Genomic DNA, 17,494 nt, shown 5'->3' on the forward strand with positions numbered 1-17,494 from the left:
TTTAAAAGTAGAAACAAAATCATACGCCTTATAAATCTTACCTAACTACCACAGGAATCATCATGAAAAGTTTGAAATCGATTTAAAGATGCATAAATTAAAAAGGGAAAAAACCTAACCGGACCGACCCTAATCATAGAAAAGCTTCGCTTTTTAAAAGATAACTTGCATTTTTATCAGTAATAATTTTTATTCAAAGATAATGCTTCAACAAGGATGACTTTATACATGAGCCATGAATTTATAACAAGCTGTTTGTCTGTGTGTTTGTGTGTTTGTGAGTTTGTGTGTCTGTGTGTCTGTACCGAAGGATCTCGCTAACCGCTGAACCGATCGGGTTCTCCTTAACAGGGTAGCTTCTCATAGGTCCCGTGAAGGTTTATAACTATTTTCTTGGGGGGTGGGACACCCCCAACCCCCCCCCAAAAAAATGAAAAATTCCCCCCCGAAAATTTTTTTTTTTTTAAATTTTTTTTACTAAAGTTAAAAATGAGGGGGGGGGGGCACCCCCCCCCCAAAAAAAAAAATTAAAAAATTTCCCCCCCCCAAAATTTTTATTTTTTTTTATTTTCTTTTAAAATCTAAAATAAGAAATTGGGTTATTAAATTCGACTCTCTCCTCCTCAAGTGACCCTAGAGGCCTCTAGGGGCGTAGCCGCTAGTAATGCATATTGTATTAAATATATTCCTGAATCCTGTATGTATAACCCCTCCACCCCCATCCCTATTCTACTTGGATAAAGGAGACATTAAACTGAAAATCCTACACTAAAGTTTTATACATACGTTTTCTCTTTCGTTGGCTTTAAAACATTTGACATTTTTATTTTATAGACTAGCAGTTTGAAGCTCTTTATAGTGCCTTAAGAAATGACGTCATACAATACAAATTATCAATGATTAAATCAACGAAAAAAGCTATCCGTTAAATGTTAAGTAACAATTAAATAAAAAATCTAAAAATCTAGAAGAGAAAAATCAGCAAATTTTTTATAATTTCAACAAATAAATTTAAGACCAATGGAAATACGTCATACAATACAAATTATCAATGATTAAATCAACGAAAAAAGCTATCCGTTAAATGTTAAGTAACAATAAAATAAAAAATCTAAAAATCTAGAAGAGAAAAATCAGCAAATTTTTTATAATTTCAACAAATAAATTTAAGACGAATGGAAATACGTCATACAATACAAATTATCAATGATTAAATCAACGAAAAAAGCTATCCGTTAAATGTTAAGTAACAATAAAATAAAAAATCTAAAAATCTAGAAGAGAAAAATCAGCAAATTTTTTATAATTTCAACAAATAAATTTAAGACGAATGGAAATACTCATATTATAAAAACCTATGCTTTCAAAAAGTACATAGATAAGCAATTAAATGCAAATAAACTTGAATACAAAAAGAACATAATTAGTAATACTTAAATTTTCTACGATTAGTTATCATTATTGCTTTATCGTGTTATGTCAATTAATTTTTTTGTTCTGTGAATTTAAACAAAGATCAATATATTTATTAATAGCAAAGCAAACCTAATTTAGAGAAAAAAATATCTTATTAAAATAAACGAGTCATGTGAAGGAAACGAATTTTAGGATAGGTTAGGTGATTGCCCCGCAGGGTTAGAGCCCCCTACAGGGGCTAGAAATAGAAGAAAAGTTACTGTGAAAATATGATGAAACCCACAACTTTGTTTTCTTCACATTACCCAAATAAACTGGTAGCTTCGCCTCTAGCTTTTAAGGACATCGTTCCTATATATAGAGGTTGGTCGTAAATCACCATATGTGAGGTTGGTTGAGATCAGGAAACCAAACCAAGACATCTATAAAAATTCCCAAAAAGTACGACCAATTCGGACTGAGATCTATAGCTTTAAACAAAAAATGTCTACTTTTTATTACAGGATTTATTTATCTCTTTGGCTTATATACCACATAAATATCATTTTAAAATGCTTACAACTTTTTTGTTATTAAAGCTGAAGACTTTAAATTTGGGTTATTGGGTCTTTCAGCAGTTAGGTTGGTGTATTTCTTTTAAATTTTAAATCATTCAGAGGTTTATTACTCTCATCATGTGCAAGTTCCCACCTAGGTCACAGATAAAAATGTTCAAAATCGACCCACCTTAATGCTTTTATTATCATGAGACGTTATTCCATTTTGAGTCAAAGATTTTTTAATGCTACAACAAAGATTTAATAATAAAAAGTACATTTTTGTTTTAGGGGGAATAATTTTGTTCTAGGGGTAATTCTCTCGTAGTGGAGATACCCTCTCCTTTATTAGTTATAAACCTTCCCTTGACCTAAAAAAAGCTTCATTGTAAAGGATAACCATATTGGCTCAGCAGTTATAGAGATCCTTTTGCTGCAGACAAAAAAAAGCTTACTACCTTATATAATAGGAGGAAGGATGAGGAAAATTACAATGCCTATATTTTAAGAATGAGAAAATGGAAGCAGGTGCTGAAATGCCGCTTGAAAGTCTAAATGATCAGAAAGACAATTCAGTTAATTCTGATCATATTCAAAATGTAACTAAAATTTGTGACAATTCAGATTCTTCTCAAACAAGTGAAAACAATGAAAAAGACAATGAGGTAATCAAAAAAGAAGTGAAACTGTTAAGCAATTGAATAAAATGTGAAGCTAGGTATTATCCAGGGGTAGATTTTCTGACAATAAATTCTACAAAAAAAATCACAAAACCTTTTAAAGTTTTCTACAAAAAATCACAAAACCTTTTTAAGTGTTTCATTTAACTGAAGAGTGGTGGGTAAGAAGGAGGAAAAGGGGAAGGGGGTTGTGGGGAAATTTTCCATTAGAATTGTTTAGCATTCCCTTGTCCCTGGGTATTATCGAGCTACTAAAATACCCAAAAAGCACAGCTACTTTTTTACTTTTCATTCCACTCTAATAACCTTTTATTTCACCACTTCCATTTAAACAAAAATATTGCAAAATTTAGCAATGCATTTTAAGTATTTCACTTGATATTCCTAGTTTCCTGTTTCACTGATATTAGAATCATTTAGATGGAAATTACTTATTTAATTTTAATTGAAGTAAAACTTAATGAAATATAAGTTGTAAAATTTTAGGTTTCTTCTCATGCTATGAGAAAGCAATACAAAAGGTACTTTTATCTTTATTACCAATAAATTAAAATTGATTTAAAACTTATTAATTTCAAGTTTTTTATTCTACCAAAAAGTACTATTCATCTTAATTTACAATGAATAACAATATTATATAATTTTATAGTTTTAATTTTAATCTTAGGTTATATATTTTAGTTAATTTTATATAAAAAAAAATATCTTAATTACTTCATTAATTTTATTTGAATGACAATATATCAAACTTTTACTTAAAACTAAATTTTTGTTAAATTATTATATGTATTTAATTTTAGACTTTTCACGATTTCTAATATTTTGTTTTTGCTGTTTGATGTTTGCCTCCCTGCCTGGGATATGATATCTGATTTTATAGTCCTTGGCAATTATTGGTCCAGAGCTAATTTTACCTGGGTAGGTATAATTTTGCGGATACTAGATATTAAAACTATCCAGTTGGATATCCGGTTTTAATCTTTTATATACAACAAAAATCCAAGTTAACAGACACAGGCATTATTTCTTAAATTCTTGGTATTATATAGCAATCAGTACCAAGAGTTTTTTGAATCTTTTTTTGCTACTTTAATGTCTGAATATCCAGTATTAAAAATTAGTTGGATATCCAGCCAAATAGGTATCCCACCCAACCCTAGTTTTCATGCAAGCTAATATTTCACACCCCTTGCAGTCCACAAATTTTGTTGTCTCTATGTCTAGTGAAATTTTAATAATATTCCATGGAAAGGGATGGGTTTTGTCTAATATCAAAGATATCAACATTTTGATTTGAGCTTGTTCTTGAATTTAAGTATTTCATAAAACTTAATTCTTCAAAAAACTTTATTCCTCCAAAAATTCACAATTCTTATGTTAATAATTTTTGTTTAGGAAGGATATGAACCTGTAGAGATTGCTATTCTAGGTAATACAGTTTAATTTTTAACATTTTGAAAAATTTACTAAAGATATATAGCAGTAATTATATTTTAAGACCCTGCTACTGATTACACGTCATTTGGTGTACAGCAACTGTATTCTGTCAGTTTTATAGCCTCAGGTTCAAAAATAAAATATATTTTATATTGTTTTTTTTTAATTATTTAACTATTTATTTTACTATTTTAAAAAATTACATAACCCAGAAAAAGCTTATGGATGTTTAAATTTTTTTCAGTGATAATACTGATTTTGCCAAGTGTTAGATCTCTTACTAAAGAAAGATTTCCATCTGAAAAAGATTTTCCAGGCTATTTTTCATCAACTATCTCTGGTTTGGATGGTTAGATTTTTTATCTTATATGAAAAAGATAAACTAAATTTTACTAGTATGTACAGTACATTATATTCAACACTTAGTTATATGTTTATTTTGTTATAATCAATAATCATGTGATGTAAATTTAGGGACTTAAATGTTTTTTGAACCCTGAGGATAAGAAAGGAAAAATAAAACATCAAAAACTGAAGGTTTTTATACATTAAATTAAAAAAAAAATTTAAATTACCTACTCTGTATCAATTAATAATGTTGTAGATGTATGAAATTTCAATTGAATCAACAACACAACTCTTACTTCAAATTACTGTAATTGTATTTGAAGTTGTTACAACAGATCCTAGATATATTACAGACTCATACCAACACAATATAATAGAAGAAATCCCTGAACCAATACAAATAGAAGATAGAATGACTGAAATAATTAGCATTGTCACTTCACTTGTTGCCATTAATTATGGGTTGAGCAGCTACAAGAATAGTCAAACTACCAATCCAAGCATGTTGACAATCCTAAGTTTGATACTTAGAAGTTCAGTGGATGTGATTGGAAGGTAAGAGAGTTTTTTTAAACTATAACTTAAGTAACAAGAAAATATAGACTCTAAGGATGGTTTTAGGATATATGTTTTAATGTCCCTTCTCCTTTAATGAATTTAGTTTTAAAAGATTTTTTTTCAGACTTGCAGTCATGCTGAGTGTGATGATATTTAGTACTAAATGGAAGTTCGGAATATTCATAACTACTTTATCTTTGTGTGTATCACTGGTTATATTACCAACAGTTGCCTCAATCTTAGCTAGATTTAAATATCTAAAAGCTTTGAATCACTTTGCTGATAGATCAACTTTATTCATGCCCATTCCTGATGTTCCTGACAAACTAAAAGAGGAGTTGCATGCCTGCCATCCAGTTTGTATTCCACTTCTGGTATTAGTTCACAGATGGAAATCAACATTGGCAAGAATCTGGAACAAATTCCTATGGTTATTGCTTTCATTTGTAATAATCATTGTCCAGATTGTTGATATTCATGGCTATCAAGTGTTCCCTGTGAAGGATACCTGGTAATGTTAATTAGTGTTTATTTATTTATAATAGAAAATTAAAACTCATTCAACTATAATAATTATAAGGACTGACTGCAATGAGCGCACTGCTAAACTTCAAATTTTTCTTCTCTATACATGGATAATAGCAGTTTCATGTTTGACAATCTCAGCTGTAGAGGTTATACAGTACAAATGTACAGGACATGGATGGATTGGCTTTATGTATACACAAGAAATGGTGTCAGGAGGTAATTTTTATCCCATTTAATGCTCATTACTCTAATTATATTTTAACAGAAGTTGAATGTTTATATTACACTCATTTTAAAGCATTGCATTGCAGTTAGTGTAAAAACCATTATTCAAGAAAGAAAAATTGAACCAAGATTTTAGAATACAAGTAGCTTAAACCAAAAATAAATAAATTCTATTATGAAATTCTCATCATTTTTTTATCCAAGATCGGATAATTAATCCTGACACCAGGAAGAACATCTTACAAAAGGTAAAATGTGTTTAATCTTGTTGTTAAGAAAAGATCAGATGTGCTTTATTTTAAATTTGAAATTATGGATCATAATAGGATTTTAATATATTTAGTCAATTTCAATTATATCTAACAAGAGAAGCATTAAAAGGTAATTTTTTAAAATTATATAATTAATAAAACATGTTAATCATTTTCAAACTGTCTGTCTGTATGGTTCATCCAGCAACCTTAAAGTATTTCTAAATTGCTGGACTAATTGGATTTGTCTCTTCAGTGAGTATACAAACTATTCATACTGTTTGTCTAAAGTTTTTTCCTACCCTAACCAAATAAATCAGTATGGGTTGCATGATTTGTAATAGTATATATTTTTAAAACAAATGTGAAGGGTTCCCTTTTTAAATGAACTGATTAGAATGTAACTTTTGTTTTAAGACATTGTGACTGTTCAATTGAAAGAGTGGTAAACCTACTGTCAGGTGATAATTTAATGTAAACCCAGAACCACTTCATTATGCAATCTACATTTTCCTGGATATTTTGTCTACGGTAGTCCATAAGTGTACAGCTTTACAGTACATTGTTTCTATTTGTTAAAGCAACACGTATGATAAAAGAAAAAGACTCTTTTTAAAGTAAAATGCTTATATTTCAATCAAAATCTATATTTTTGTATTTTTTACCGATCCACTTCATTATGCAAATCAAAAGAAAATTAATGGGAAAACGTTTGTTTTGCACTTTTCTCCACTTTTAAAAAATGATTCTGATAAAATAACAATTTTTTAAGGGATTTTTGCATTAATTATAATGAAAAATTGTTTAAGGTAGATTTTAATGATTTTTCTAAATAAGAAATAATTGAAAAAAAGAAATTCTATCCCTATCACTTTAGAGGACAACTGCTGACCCCAAGTCTTTTGGATGAAGCTAAATACATGTTAAAGATAAAAATTACCCTGAAAAGTATACAAAAATGTTTTTTGATGTGTTAAAAAAATCCATTTTAAAATCTTGATTTTGAGGATGATGGCCTTTAAGATGCTCTTACTGGTGGTGAAGGTGAGCTAAATGTTATCTAAGTACATGACCATTACAACAACTTGTCTATTAACCTATGTACCATTTTTTGTTGTCATAGCAGCCTCCAGTGGAGCCTCTCGACATGAAATATAACCATTATCTAAAAACTACATTATTTACTTTATGAATTTTATTAATTAAAATTGCATTTTTTTTTCTTTTTTAATATTGCTTGGCTGGAGGCAGCTATGACTACAAAAATTGGACCATAGTTCAATATATAAGTTTTCATCATGGGCATGCACTTTGATAACATTTAGCTCACCATCACCACCAGTAAGAGCATCTTAAAGGCCATCATCCTCAAAATCAAGATTTTAAAATGGATTTTTTTAACACATCAAAAAACATTTTTGTATACTTTTCAGGGTAATTTTTATCTTTAACATGTATTTAGCTTCATCCAAAAGACTGGGGGTCAGCAGTTGTCCTCTAAAGTGATAGGGATAGAATTTCGTTTTTTCAATTATTTCTTATTTAGAAAAATCATTAAAATCTACCTTAAACAATTTTTCATTATAATTAATGCATAAATCCCTTAAAAAATTGTTATTTTATCAGAATTTATTTTTAAAAGTGGAGAAAAGGGCAAAACAAACGTTTTCCCATTGATTTCCTTTTGATTTGCATAATGAAGTGGATCGGTAAAAAATACAAAAATATAGATTTTGATTGAAATATAAGCATTTTTCTTTAAACAGAATCTTTTTCTTTTATCATACGTGTTGCTTTAACAAAGAGAAACAATGTACTGTAAAGCTGTACACTTATGGACTACCGTAGACAAAATATCCAGGAAAATGTAGATTGCATAATGAAGTGGTTCTGGGTTTATTATAAACTAGTAGATTCACCCCTAGTCTCTAGGGGAGGGTGAAAGAGGCTAGGAAAATAGATTAAACCACCCAAATATAGAGTCTAAGCTTAACTGCAAAGTACAACCAATTTTAAATGAAGATATCCGAGATAAACTCAAGTACTTTATATTATAGGATAATTCTTAAATTAGATACTGTTTTACTTTAAAACATAATTAATTTTTTTTTGCATTGACAGGGTTGTTAACTATGTTCATAGTAATTGGTGTAGTTTCTGTTATATTTGATGGCAGAAACCCAGAAATAATTAAAGTTCCTGAAAATTTTACTAAACAAAACATCACAGATTTTCAAGGAAAGATCATGAGTGCAATTCAAAGGTGAATAACATTTTTATATTTTAAAGGAACTGAGCACTATCAAAATTCTCATTAAAACATATAAATTTCAGGAAAGAAGATGTGTGTAAATTACTGAGAGATCAAGCACAACTAGATGGTAATCAATATATAATTTATGACTAAATTACAGCAACTACTAAATTTATAACACATGAAAATTTTAAATATTATATAATTTTCAGTTGTATACACTGTACATGACTTTATCAGTTTGGGTAAATTTGAAGTAGCTGATCAACTCATTTCTTGTAGATCAACTGAAACAACTTATCTGAAGAATGGGTAATCTTTTTAATCTTCAATGCTATATTTATTCAATTTAGGTACTCTCTCAATAACATTTAACTAAAGTATTACAAATTATTTTTTAGTCTGATATTTAAAATGTTTTCAGAACAATGAAAGTAACAGCATTACATAAAGCTGTAGTCTTTCCAAGGCAAAATCATTTCAACATTCACTTTTATGAAATGATTGACAGCATCATTGAACATTATCCCCAGGAACTAAACTTTAGAGATGTAGCAGGTTAATAATCTTGAATAAATAAAATGATGATTACTTTATTGCAACCAGAAATAAATTAGTGGTAAACTGTTATAAGCTTATGTCTTCAATGGTTTTCTAGAATTTCTCCATAAAAAAGTTTTAATCCCTTTTGTTTGTTATTACCTTTATATCTTAAGTAACTAAATTTGTTGTTCTTTAATGCATCAAAGGAGAACTGTCAATTATACTTTGAAAGAAAGATTTACTTATTCAAAAATTGTAGGTATGACAGCCTTAGTACAAGCAGCTAAACACAATGATACTGATGTCATTTTGAAGCTTAAAGATGCTGGAGCAGATCATAAAATAACATCTTATGAAGGGCTTAATATTCTTCATTACTTTATAAATAGAGATTTGTTGGGCAAGTTTCCAAAGCTTATCAATCAAAAGACATGTGGAGGTATATTTTTTTCATAAAATTCATGAAATCTTTTTTTTTCAAATCATGAATGATAAAATTCTTATTGAATAATTTAATTGGTGTTATGGTGAATTTTAGGTTTTACTCCATTGCACTCAGCTTGTAGATCAAAAACAATAGAAAATGTTAAAGATATTATTGAATATGGAGGTATTAATTACTATCATTGAAGATAAATGAAAAGCAATATCTTATAGCACTACACTTGAAGCATTTGACATTCTGGTTTTGGATATACAAGAGCCCATAGATTGTATTTAAATGTATAACTTTTAATATATTAATTAGGTCAATTAATAGACACTAAATCAACAAATAAAAGTCTTTCTCGTATTGATTCAAAACCAATTAATAACTGGTGGATTAGAACCGGTTCTAATTATACAAAAAAATTATGTCTAGCATCGTATTATATCCAGTTTTCTTCTCTCAGTGTTAAAAAAAAACTGGTTTTAATCTTATAATTGTACATTTCATATTCGCAGAAAGCTGTTTATAATATAATGCAAGAAATAGCTGTTAATTTTTTAAGGTGATATGGATGCAACAGATGAAACAGGTGGAAGTGTGGGATACTGGTGCTGTGCAGGATGTGGAGTCAACTTTACCAGTATGAAGGATTGTGATGATAAGTGTAAATTTATTGAAGGTGTGAATGACTCAAAGATTATTTAATATAAATGATAATTCTAAAAGATTTGTCTGACAAAGTAACAGTAAAATCCAAAAAAGTCCTAGGTATATGTTTTGTTAAATAGGTTAAAGTACAAAAATATCAAAATTCTGTATTTTAATATCATAATGTTTTAAAATATGCTCATTGTTTTTAGTTATTTCCTTCCTATTCTGTAAGAAATCTTTATACGAAGATAACTTAGAGGCTTAGCATATATACTAGAAGAGTTTTTCTTGACATTGAATATTTTTCAACAATACATTTGTAGATTACATTCCTGGAAATACTTTCTGCCTAAGAAACCCTGTGCACCTTCTTGTACTTCAAGATGTATTTGGTGTTGAGCAAATTCAAGACAGTCAACAAGAATGCTGTAATCAGTGCCATAAAGAAAAATGCAAAATTAACTGTGAAATTATTGGTATGTTGCTTCTGTTAAAATATTTCTTAAAATTTTATTTTAAATTTTAAAAATACTTCTATTTTTAGAGAATGGTTATACCTCCAAGAATTTGTGCAAAGCTCCTAAAGAATTCATCCTAAAACTTGCAGACAAATCAAGTATGACCAGACTGCTTGAAGATAATCATGAATGTAAAAAGTCATGTACAAATGTAACTTGCCAAGAAAATTATTTAATTATTGAAGGTAATAATTGTTTTAGTTTTATTTACTCTATAAAAATTTATAAATAATGAAATTATCATTGATTTTTTATAGATTAGGTTCTTTTAAATGTATTTTTTTTTTCAGGCTGGTTTAAAAAATTTAAGAAGTTAATTCCTTAAAATTTGTATCAGTATTATTGTATTATACATTAATTCATTAAAAATAATAAATTTAGACATTTAATTCAATTGATCTGCTAATACCTGTTTATTAAAAGCTACTAATAATTTTCAGCTGTTTATCTAGAGAATGTTTTTATAAATTTATCTTGCTTCTTTCTCTATAACAATGTTTGTTTGACATAACCAAAGCATTTGATGCAAAACTGGTATTATCATAAGAAAAAACAATTTTTTTTTAATTAAACTATATTTTCTAATATGAATAATAAACATATCCTCTATTTAAGATATCTATTTTTTGACATAAAATACCAAAACTCCAGAGCAATATCAAGAAAACTGATAGCACTTAGTCCCAGCCATAAACCTGAATATTGACAAGGATAATAACACAGGAAGAAAGAGGACAATGGGCTGTTTATTTTAATAGTTTCTAAAGTTATTAAAAAAATGTTTGCTTATTCATTGGCTCAACTTCTTGGGTTCTTTTATTAATTTTGATAGGTCGGTTCATTAATTGAGTGTCCAAACGTTTCAACCACTAATTGCAATATACAGAAGGAGTAATTTTTTTTATCATCCTTGTAGATACATTGTCCATTGTCTTATCCATTAAGATGTTTATGAGCCAAGGCATTCCCCCTACTTTAAAGATTTATGTTGTGCATCTGACATAGCAGCAGTAGGAACCATTTTTAACGTCTTTAGTTATGACGCAATGTCAGGTTAAGATTCAAACTTATCAACTCCCCAATGATGAGTGGATGCGCTACGTTTTGGGCAACGGTCAGAGTCATACCAATGAGAAGCAGCGCTGCTAAAAATATGAATACCAACCTAGGGAACTTCCCAGATCCACAATGAGCATCAGGAGATCATAGCCATAAACGTCGGTCAACACATGGACATTATCCTAAAAAAAACTTTGTTGGGTAATTAAAGCAAAGAGAGTTATTAAAATATCTCTGAAGAAGGGGAAAAAAGGATTTAGATTCCAATGAGTTCAGTGGAGTATGATTATAAATATTTATACAAAATATCAGAAGTTTATCTATGGTAACAGTTAATCAAGTATTATGTATTTTAGAGCATTACTGATAGACTCACAATATGATTTATAGAGAAGACGTGCATTGGTAAATAGTTTTTTTTAATATAAAACAAATGACCCTAAGAGCATTACTGACAAACTGACAGATGAAGTAAGACATAGAGTAGATGATCATTTTTCTGGAAAATCGTTACCTAAAAATCTAGACAGACGGACATTTCAAATTATAGAGTAGCTTTGCTACTAAAAATTGGAGGTACCTTAGATGAGAATTTTATTTTTGAGTATTCCATAAGATCAGAACTGGAGTAAAGAACCTTAATAAGATAATCTTCAATAGTTATTTATAGCATTGTATTATAAACAGCTTTCCGCAGATATAAAATATACAATTATAAGATTAAAACCACGGGCACGGGCTAAAAAACTGGTTTAAATATTATGATTATACATTTTTATATTCGTAGAAAACTGGATATAATATGATGATAGACATACTTTTTCAGTATGGCTGAGAACCGGTTCTAATCCACAGGATATTGATTAGTTTATAGATTAGTTTATAAGCAGTACAGGAAGTAATATTAGATTATTAGCATATTATTAAATTTTTAGATGAAAATAAAGGATGAGACTTACTATAAATTTATATATTTACTGCCAAACTCACACTTATGGATTTAAACCAAATTAAGCTGGATTTTAAAAATCAACAGAAATATATTGGTTTTAAAACAATATAGTACCTTGAACTGTATTTTTGTTGTTACACATGGTTGAAGGCAGGACTTAAATATCTTTACTTCACCATTGGAGGAGAGCTCAACAATAACTTCATTCAACAGTTTCATCAGATTCATTGGCTGTACAGGCTGCGCCACAGCTAGGTCTGTTTCACATATTTGACCACTATAAAGAGTTAGATATAAAAGGTTTAAGTTATACTTAAATGTCCAATTCTTGTAAAAAGGAGATTTTTTTAACATTTGAACAGTTTAGCCATCAAACAGACTTTTATTGAAATAAAAAGCAGTTTAATGATTAGTTAAAATTATACATGATATCACCAGTTACCCAAGGAGGTATACATCCATAGACAGATACCAACTATACCTGATATGACCAGGTACCCAAGGAGGGATACATCCATGGACAGATACCAACTATACCTGATATGACCAGGTACCCAAGGTGGAATACATCCATACACAGATACCAACTATACCTGATATGACCAGGTACCCAAGGTGGAATACATCCATACACAGATACCAACTATACCTGATATGACCAGGTAGCCAAGGAGGTATACATCCATACACAGATACCAACTATACCTGATATGACCAGGTACCCAAGGAGGAATACATCCATACACAGATACCAACTATACCTGATATGACCAGGTACCCAAGGAGGTATACATCCATACACAGATACCAACTATACCTGATATGACCAGGTACCCAAGGAGGGATACATCCATACACAGATACCAACTATACCTGATATGACCAGGTAGCCAAGGAGGTATACATCCATACACAGATACCAACTATACCTGATATGACCAGGTACCCAAGGAGGTATACATCCATAGACAGATACCAACTATACCTGATATGACCAGGTACCCAAGGAGGGATACATCCATACACAGATACCAACTATACCTGATATGACCAGGTACCCAAGGAGGGATACATCCATAGACAGATACCAACTATACCTGATATCACCCGGTACCCAAGGTGGGATACATCCATACACAGATACCAACTATACCTGATATCACCCGGTACCCAAGGTGGGATACATCCATACACAGATACCAACTATACCTGATATGACCAGGTACCCAAGGAGGGATACATCCATACACAGATACCAACTATACCTGATATGACCAGGTACCCAAGGAGGGATACATCCATAGACAGATACCAATTCTTCTTTCAGTGCATCAATGATACATTGATCATAGCTTGAGTTACTCTTTTCATAATTAGTGCACACAGACCCTTCCTGTGTTTCAACAAATAATTTTACTTTTGCTTATTTAAAAAGGATTTTTTTAACCAAATAATAGTTATTTCTCGCATTGTATTATAAACAGCTTTCTGTGTACAATTATGTACAATTATAAGCTTAAAACCAGTTTTTTTAGAACCAAAATGATGAGTGCACTGTCTAAAAAAACTGGTTTTAATCTTAAGATTGTACATTTTTATATTCGTAGAAAACTGGATATTATATATGTTAAACATAACTTTTCTGTATGAATGAGAACCAGTTCTAATCCACTGGATATTAATCAGTTACGAATGAATACAAGAAACATTTATTAGCAGTTGTTAAAGCAATGATTTAATCATGTGTTCCTTTAAGGTTGCATCTGTAATTTCATAAACAATCTGAATTCTTGCCCAATCATATCTGCCAAGATTATTTGGTCCTACAGAATACCAAGCATCAGGACTTCCACCTGAAAGTTAAATCAGATCAGACATACACACAATCTCTTCAATTAAAAAGCAGGCGTGTGTGTAGCCGTTTGGTCCTAAGTAGTCACAGAGTAGGACGAGACACTTTGTATAGCCACTAGAGCTATCAAGCTTCACACTCAAGTACAAGTACAAGTACCGCTGTCTCAAAGGAGCTACTCTTTATTACCTCAACCTTACTGAGTATGGCAGGTGTCCCAAATTAAGTCACCATTATGAACGACACTTGGGAGATGGGTTGTATAGATATTATGTATGTACGTGACTATTAAGTATCCTAACCACTCAAAAATCTCCCTCCTTACACAACCCAGGCACAACACGTAGTGCATCTGCTCGTCATTGGGAAGATGACTGTCATAACTAAAGACGTTAAAAATAGTTCCTCAATAGTTAGAGTAGGGGGAATGTCTTGGCCTATAAACAGGCGCAATTCATGCAAAGTTAGGACTTCTCAGACAAAGATCATGCAATCAAAGGGGTGGTTGTCTGTTGGATGTTACTTAACCTGATATTCGCCACTGGGCGTTAGAGTATTGCATTTCATTACAAGCAGATAATGCCCTTGGGTTCTCTTGATGAGATCTCCTACATGGCAATTAAAAAGACAAGTTGCTAACCTTGACACAATAGATAAATACTATTTTGTCTCTTACCTAACTAGGGCGGGATTCTCATTTGATTTTAAGTTATCATCTATAGAACTCAAAGGGATCATTTTCTTGTAATGGGATGCATAACTCTAACGCCCATCGGTAGATATTAGGTTAAGTAACAGACAACCAACCCTTTGATTGCATGACCTTTATCTTAGAAAACCTAACTGTGCATGGTAATGAGTTCCATGTTTATGAGCAAAGGCATTCCCTCTACTCAAACTATAAGTCACCCACCTGACATAGCAGCAGTAGGAACCATTTTTAACATCTTTTTTTATTACGCAATCTAGAGCCAAGATTCGAACCTATCACCTTCCTGATGACAAATGGATGCGCCAAGTTTTGAGCCACTTTTGCAGGTTATATAGATAAATATAAAGTATAAATATACCTGTTCTGAGCTTGCTCTTAACACTTGAATCCACAGCAAGGAAGGTTACTTTGCTTGATATTGTAAAATCTCCCTCAGCAATGTCAGCAAATTTTACCTCTTGACAGTAACCCTATTAATTAAATTCAGTCAATTCTTATACTAAAGTAACAGGATTTCTGTGTGTGAGCTGCTTCTCATAGATCCCGGGAAGGTTTATAACTATTTTGGGGAAGGTACCACTACCCTCCCAAGAGAAATCACAAAAAATCGAAAAAAATTAAAATATTTTAGAGACTTGAATGCAACAGAAAAAAGGTATCGTAAAGACTTGAACAAAAAAAACATTTAAAGTGCCACTAGAGGCGTAGCCGCTAGTTTTATTTAAAGTGGATGTTGCACAAAATGCATTTGAATTTGAATTTAATGAACTGCATTTTTTTTCCTGTTCAATGATTTAAGATGACGAAAGAAAATTTCCCATCATGTGGTTTTAAAAATATCAAGACTTGAAAATTGTAATTTATTCAATTTAAATAGCTGGCTTATTTACACAAAAAAAACAGCATGATGACTAATTGTTTGTTGTCTATTGTAATACAAAATTGTATATGTTTGATGGTAAACTTGTAGCTTCTGCTTGAAATCATTTCCTGCAACTATCCCTTTAGGATGCAACACAATAAGTTACATTTATATCAGAGTCAAGTTTTAAATTTATAATGACACAGACTAAAATTTTACAGATCTTTGACATCTAAGAGATAATTATTTTAAGCAATCATTAACTTGTACGTTAAACAGTATTTATCTCAAGAAGTGACAATATTAATTTCCTTAATGTTTTTATTCATTATGTAAAGTAGGAAACCTGCCATAAAGAACTACGGTTACGTGATAATGATAAAAGTCCCTAAAGTTGTTGAGCCATCAAATAACAAATGTTATTAAAATACTTTGGAGACTAGTGCAATAAACAGCCCAATATCTCCTCCTCCTTTCATATTTTTTAAAAGTGAAGCTTTTCTATAATTAGGGTCGGTCCATACAACCGTCCGTTACAGTTAGCTTTTTTCGTTAATTTAAACAGGTTAGAATTGTCATTTTGATTTTTAAACTTTGGATAATGATTCCTTTAACAGTTAGGTACGACTTTGAAAGCGCAGCAACTCTATAATCGTTACTGCACTTCCAACATTTAAAACATGCTGATTTTTTTAACAACAAATTTTTGTATGTTAAAATTATCCGATTCATCTGATTTTTGGTATACTGATTCCTATTACAACAAGTAATAGTGTTGTAAGCGAAGCATCTCTATAATGAAGTCCTAAAAACGTCAGTAAGTCCGTGAATAGAGTTTTTCTCAGTTTTGCAACAAATTTACTTATAATTTTGTATAGACATGTGCGTTAATATTCAGTTTATTCAGTTCTGACACTCAACAAGTGTTAATGTTCGTTTGTCCTTCCATTTCAGAGCTTCGCTTTTATGGATGTTGTCATCCTTGTTAGACTACAAAACACCAATATTTATTACCTGTGGAAACATAAATATGCTTTCATTGTTAACAATCTGGCCTTTCATAACATTGAGTGTTGTAAAATCATTTTCATAAATTTGCTGTTTCAATTGATCAAAGCTCATATTTCCATCTTTTCCTTTCCAACTGATTCCCGCATTCATACGTTGCCCAGAGAATAATTGGCCAGTAAGGTTGTAGCCATTGCTTCTCAGAGCTGTGAAGTTCACTTGTTCATTCTATAATAGATATTTATTACATCGTATAATAGACAGCTTTCCACGGATATTAAAATGAAAATTATAAGATTAAAACCTCCAGGGCTACCAAAACTAGTATGAAAATAATTTTATGATTTTTATTTTAATATTTGTGAAAATTGTCGTTAATGCGAAGGTATACATAATATTTCAGCATGAATGAGAACCGGTTATAATCCAGCGGATTTCAATCGGTTTGGAAGCCATACTGTAAATGGCATTACCTGACAGATATAAAAGACTGGCTGTTTCATATCCTGAAGTTTGATTGTTGATAGAGTTTGAATTACTGGAGGGTCTATATATTTGTTAAGAGATTGATACATCTAAAAGCGTTGACCCTTATTTGTGGCAAGTTATTTCATTACCAATAGCTAACACTCCAATTTTTATCAACAAAGGGAATAGTAGTCTTTGCAATATTA

At 30.5% G+C, this 17,494-nt stretch overlaps 3 protein-coding genes across 3 annotated transcripts; 1 reads left to right on the forward strand and 2 right to left on the reverse strand.

Moving 5' to 3' along the window:
- The first annotated feature begins 4,130 nt into the window (after nt 1-4,130).
- LOC145304420 (uncharacterized) lies at nt 4,131-10,764 on the forward strand. The gene is made up of 19 exons (XM_080146300.1): nt 4,131-4,196; nt 4,314-4,418; nt 4,544-4,606; nt 4,674-4,972; nt 5,100-5,486; nt 5,556-5,719; nt 5,933-5,976; nt 6,072-6,109; nt 6,397-6,440; nt 8,101-8,242; nt 8,314-8,360; nt 8,446-8,545; nt 8,658-8,791; nt 9,036-9,215; nt 9,315-9,386; nt 9,769-9,885; nt 10,181-10,333; nt 10,402-10,560; nt 10,757-10,764. The coding sequence occupies exons 2-19, from the start codon at nt 4,416-4,418 to the stop codon at nt 10,762-10,764; spliced, it is 2,154 nt and encodes a 717-aa protein (XP_080002426.1). The 5' UTR covers nt 4,131-4,196; nt 4,314-4,415.
- A 167-nt stretch (nt 10,765-10,931) lies between these two features.
- LOC145335103 (uncharacterized) lies at nt 10,932-13,775 on the reverse strand. Its single transcript, XM_080180821.1, has 5 exons — nt 13,652-13,775; nt 12,501-12,663; nt 12,015-12,071; nt 11,541-11,616; nt 10,932-11,070 (listed from the first exon to the last, which is right to left on the reverse strand). The coding sequence occupies exons 2-5, from the start codon at nt 12,612-12,614 to the stop codon at nt 10,982-10,984; spliced, it is 336 nt and encodes a 111-aa protein (XP_080036947.1). The 5' UTR covers nt 12,615-12,663; nt 13,652-13,775; the 3' UTR covers nt 10,932-10,981.
- Nucleotides 13,776-14,108: 333 nt separating this feature from the next.
- Nucleotides 14,109-17,429, reverse strand: LOC145335479 (uncharacterized). Its single transcript, XM_080181240.1, has 4 exons — nt 17,294-17,429; nt 16,827-17,048; nt 15,309-15,420; nt 14,109-14,239 (listed from the first exon to the last, which is right to left on the reverse strand). The coding sequence occupies exons 1-4, from the start codon at nt 17,393-17,395 to the stop codon at nt 14,109-14,111; spliced, it is 567 nt and encodes a 188-aa protein (XP_080037366.1). The 5' UTR covers nt 17,396-17,429.
- Nucleotides 17,430-17,494: the final 65 nt, after the last annotated feature.

Source organism: Acartia tonsa, chromosome 13, assembly GCF_053477335.1.
Source record: "Acartia tonsa isolate MP-2025a chromosome 13, ASM5347733v1, whole genome shotgun sequence".
Lineage (NCBI taxonomy): Eukaryota > Metazoa > Arthropoda > Copepoda > Calanoida > Acartiidae > Acartia > Acartia tonsa.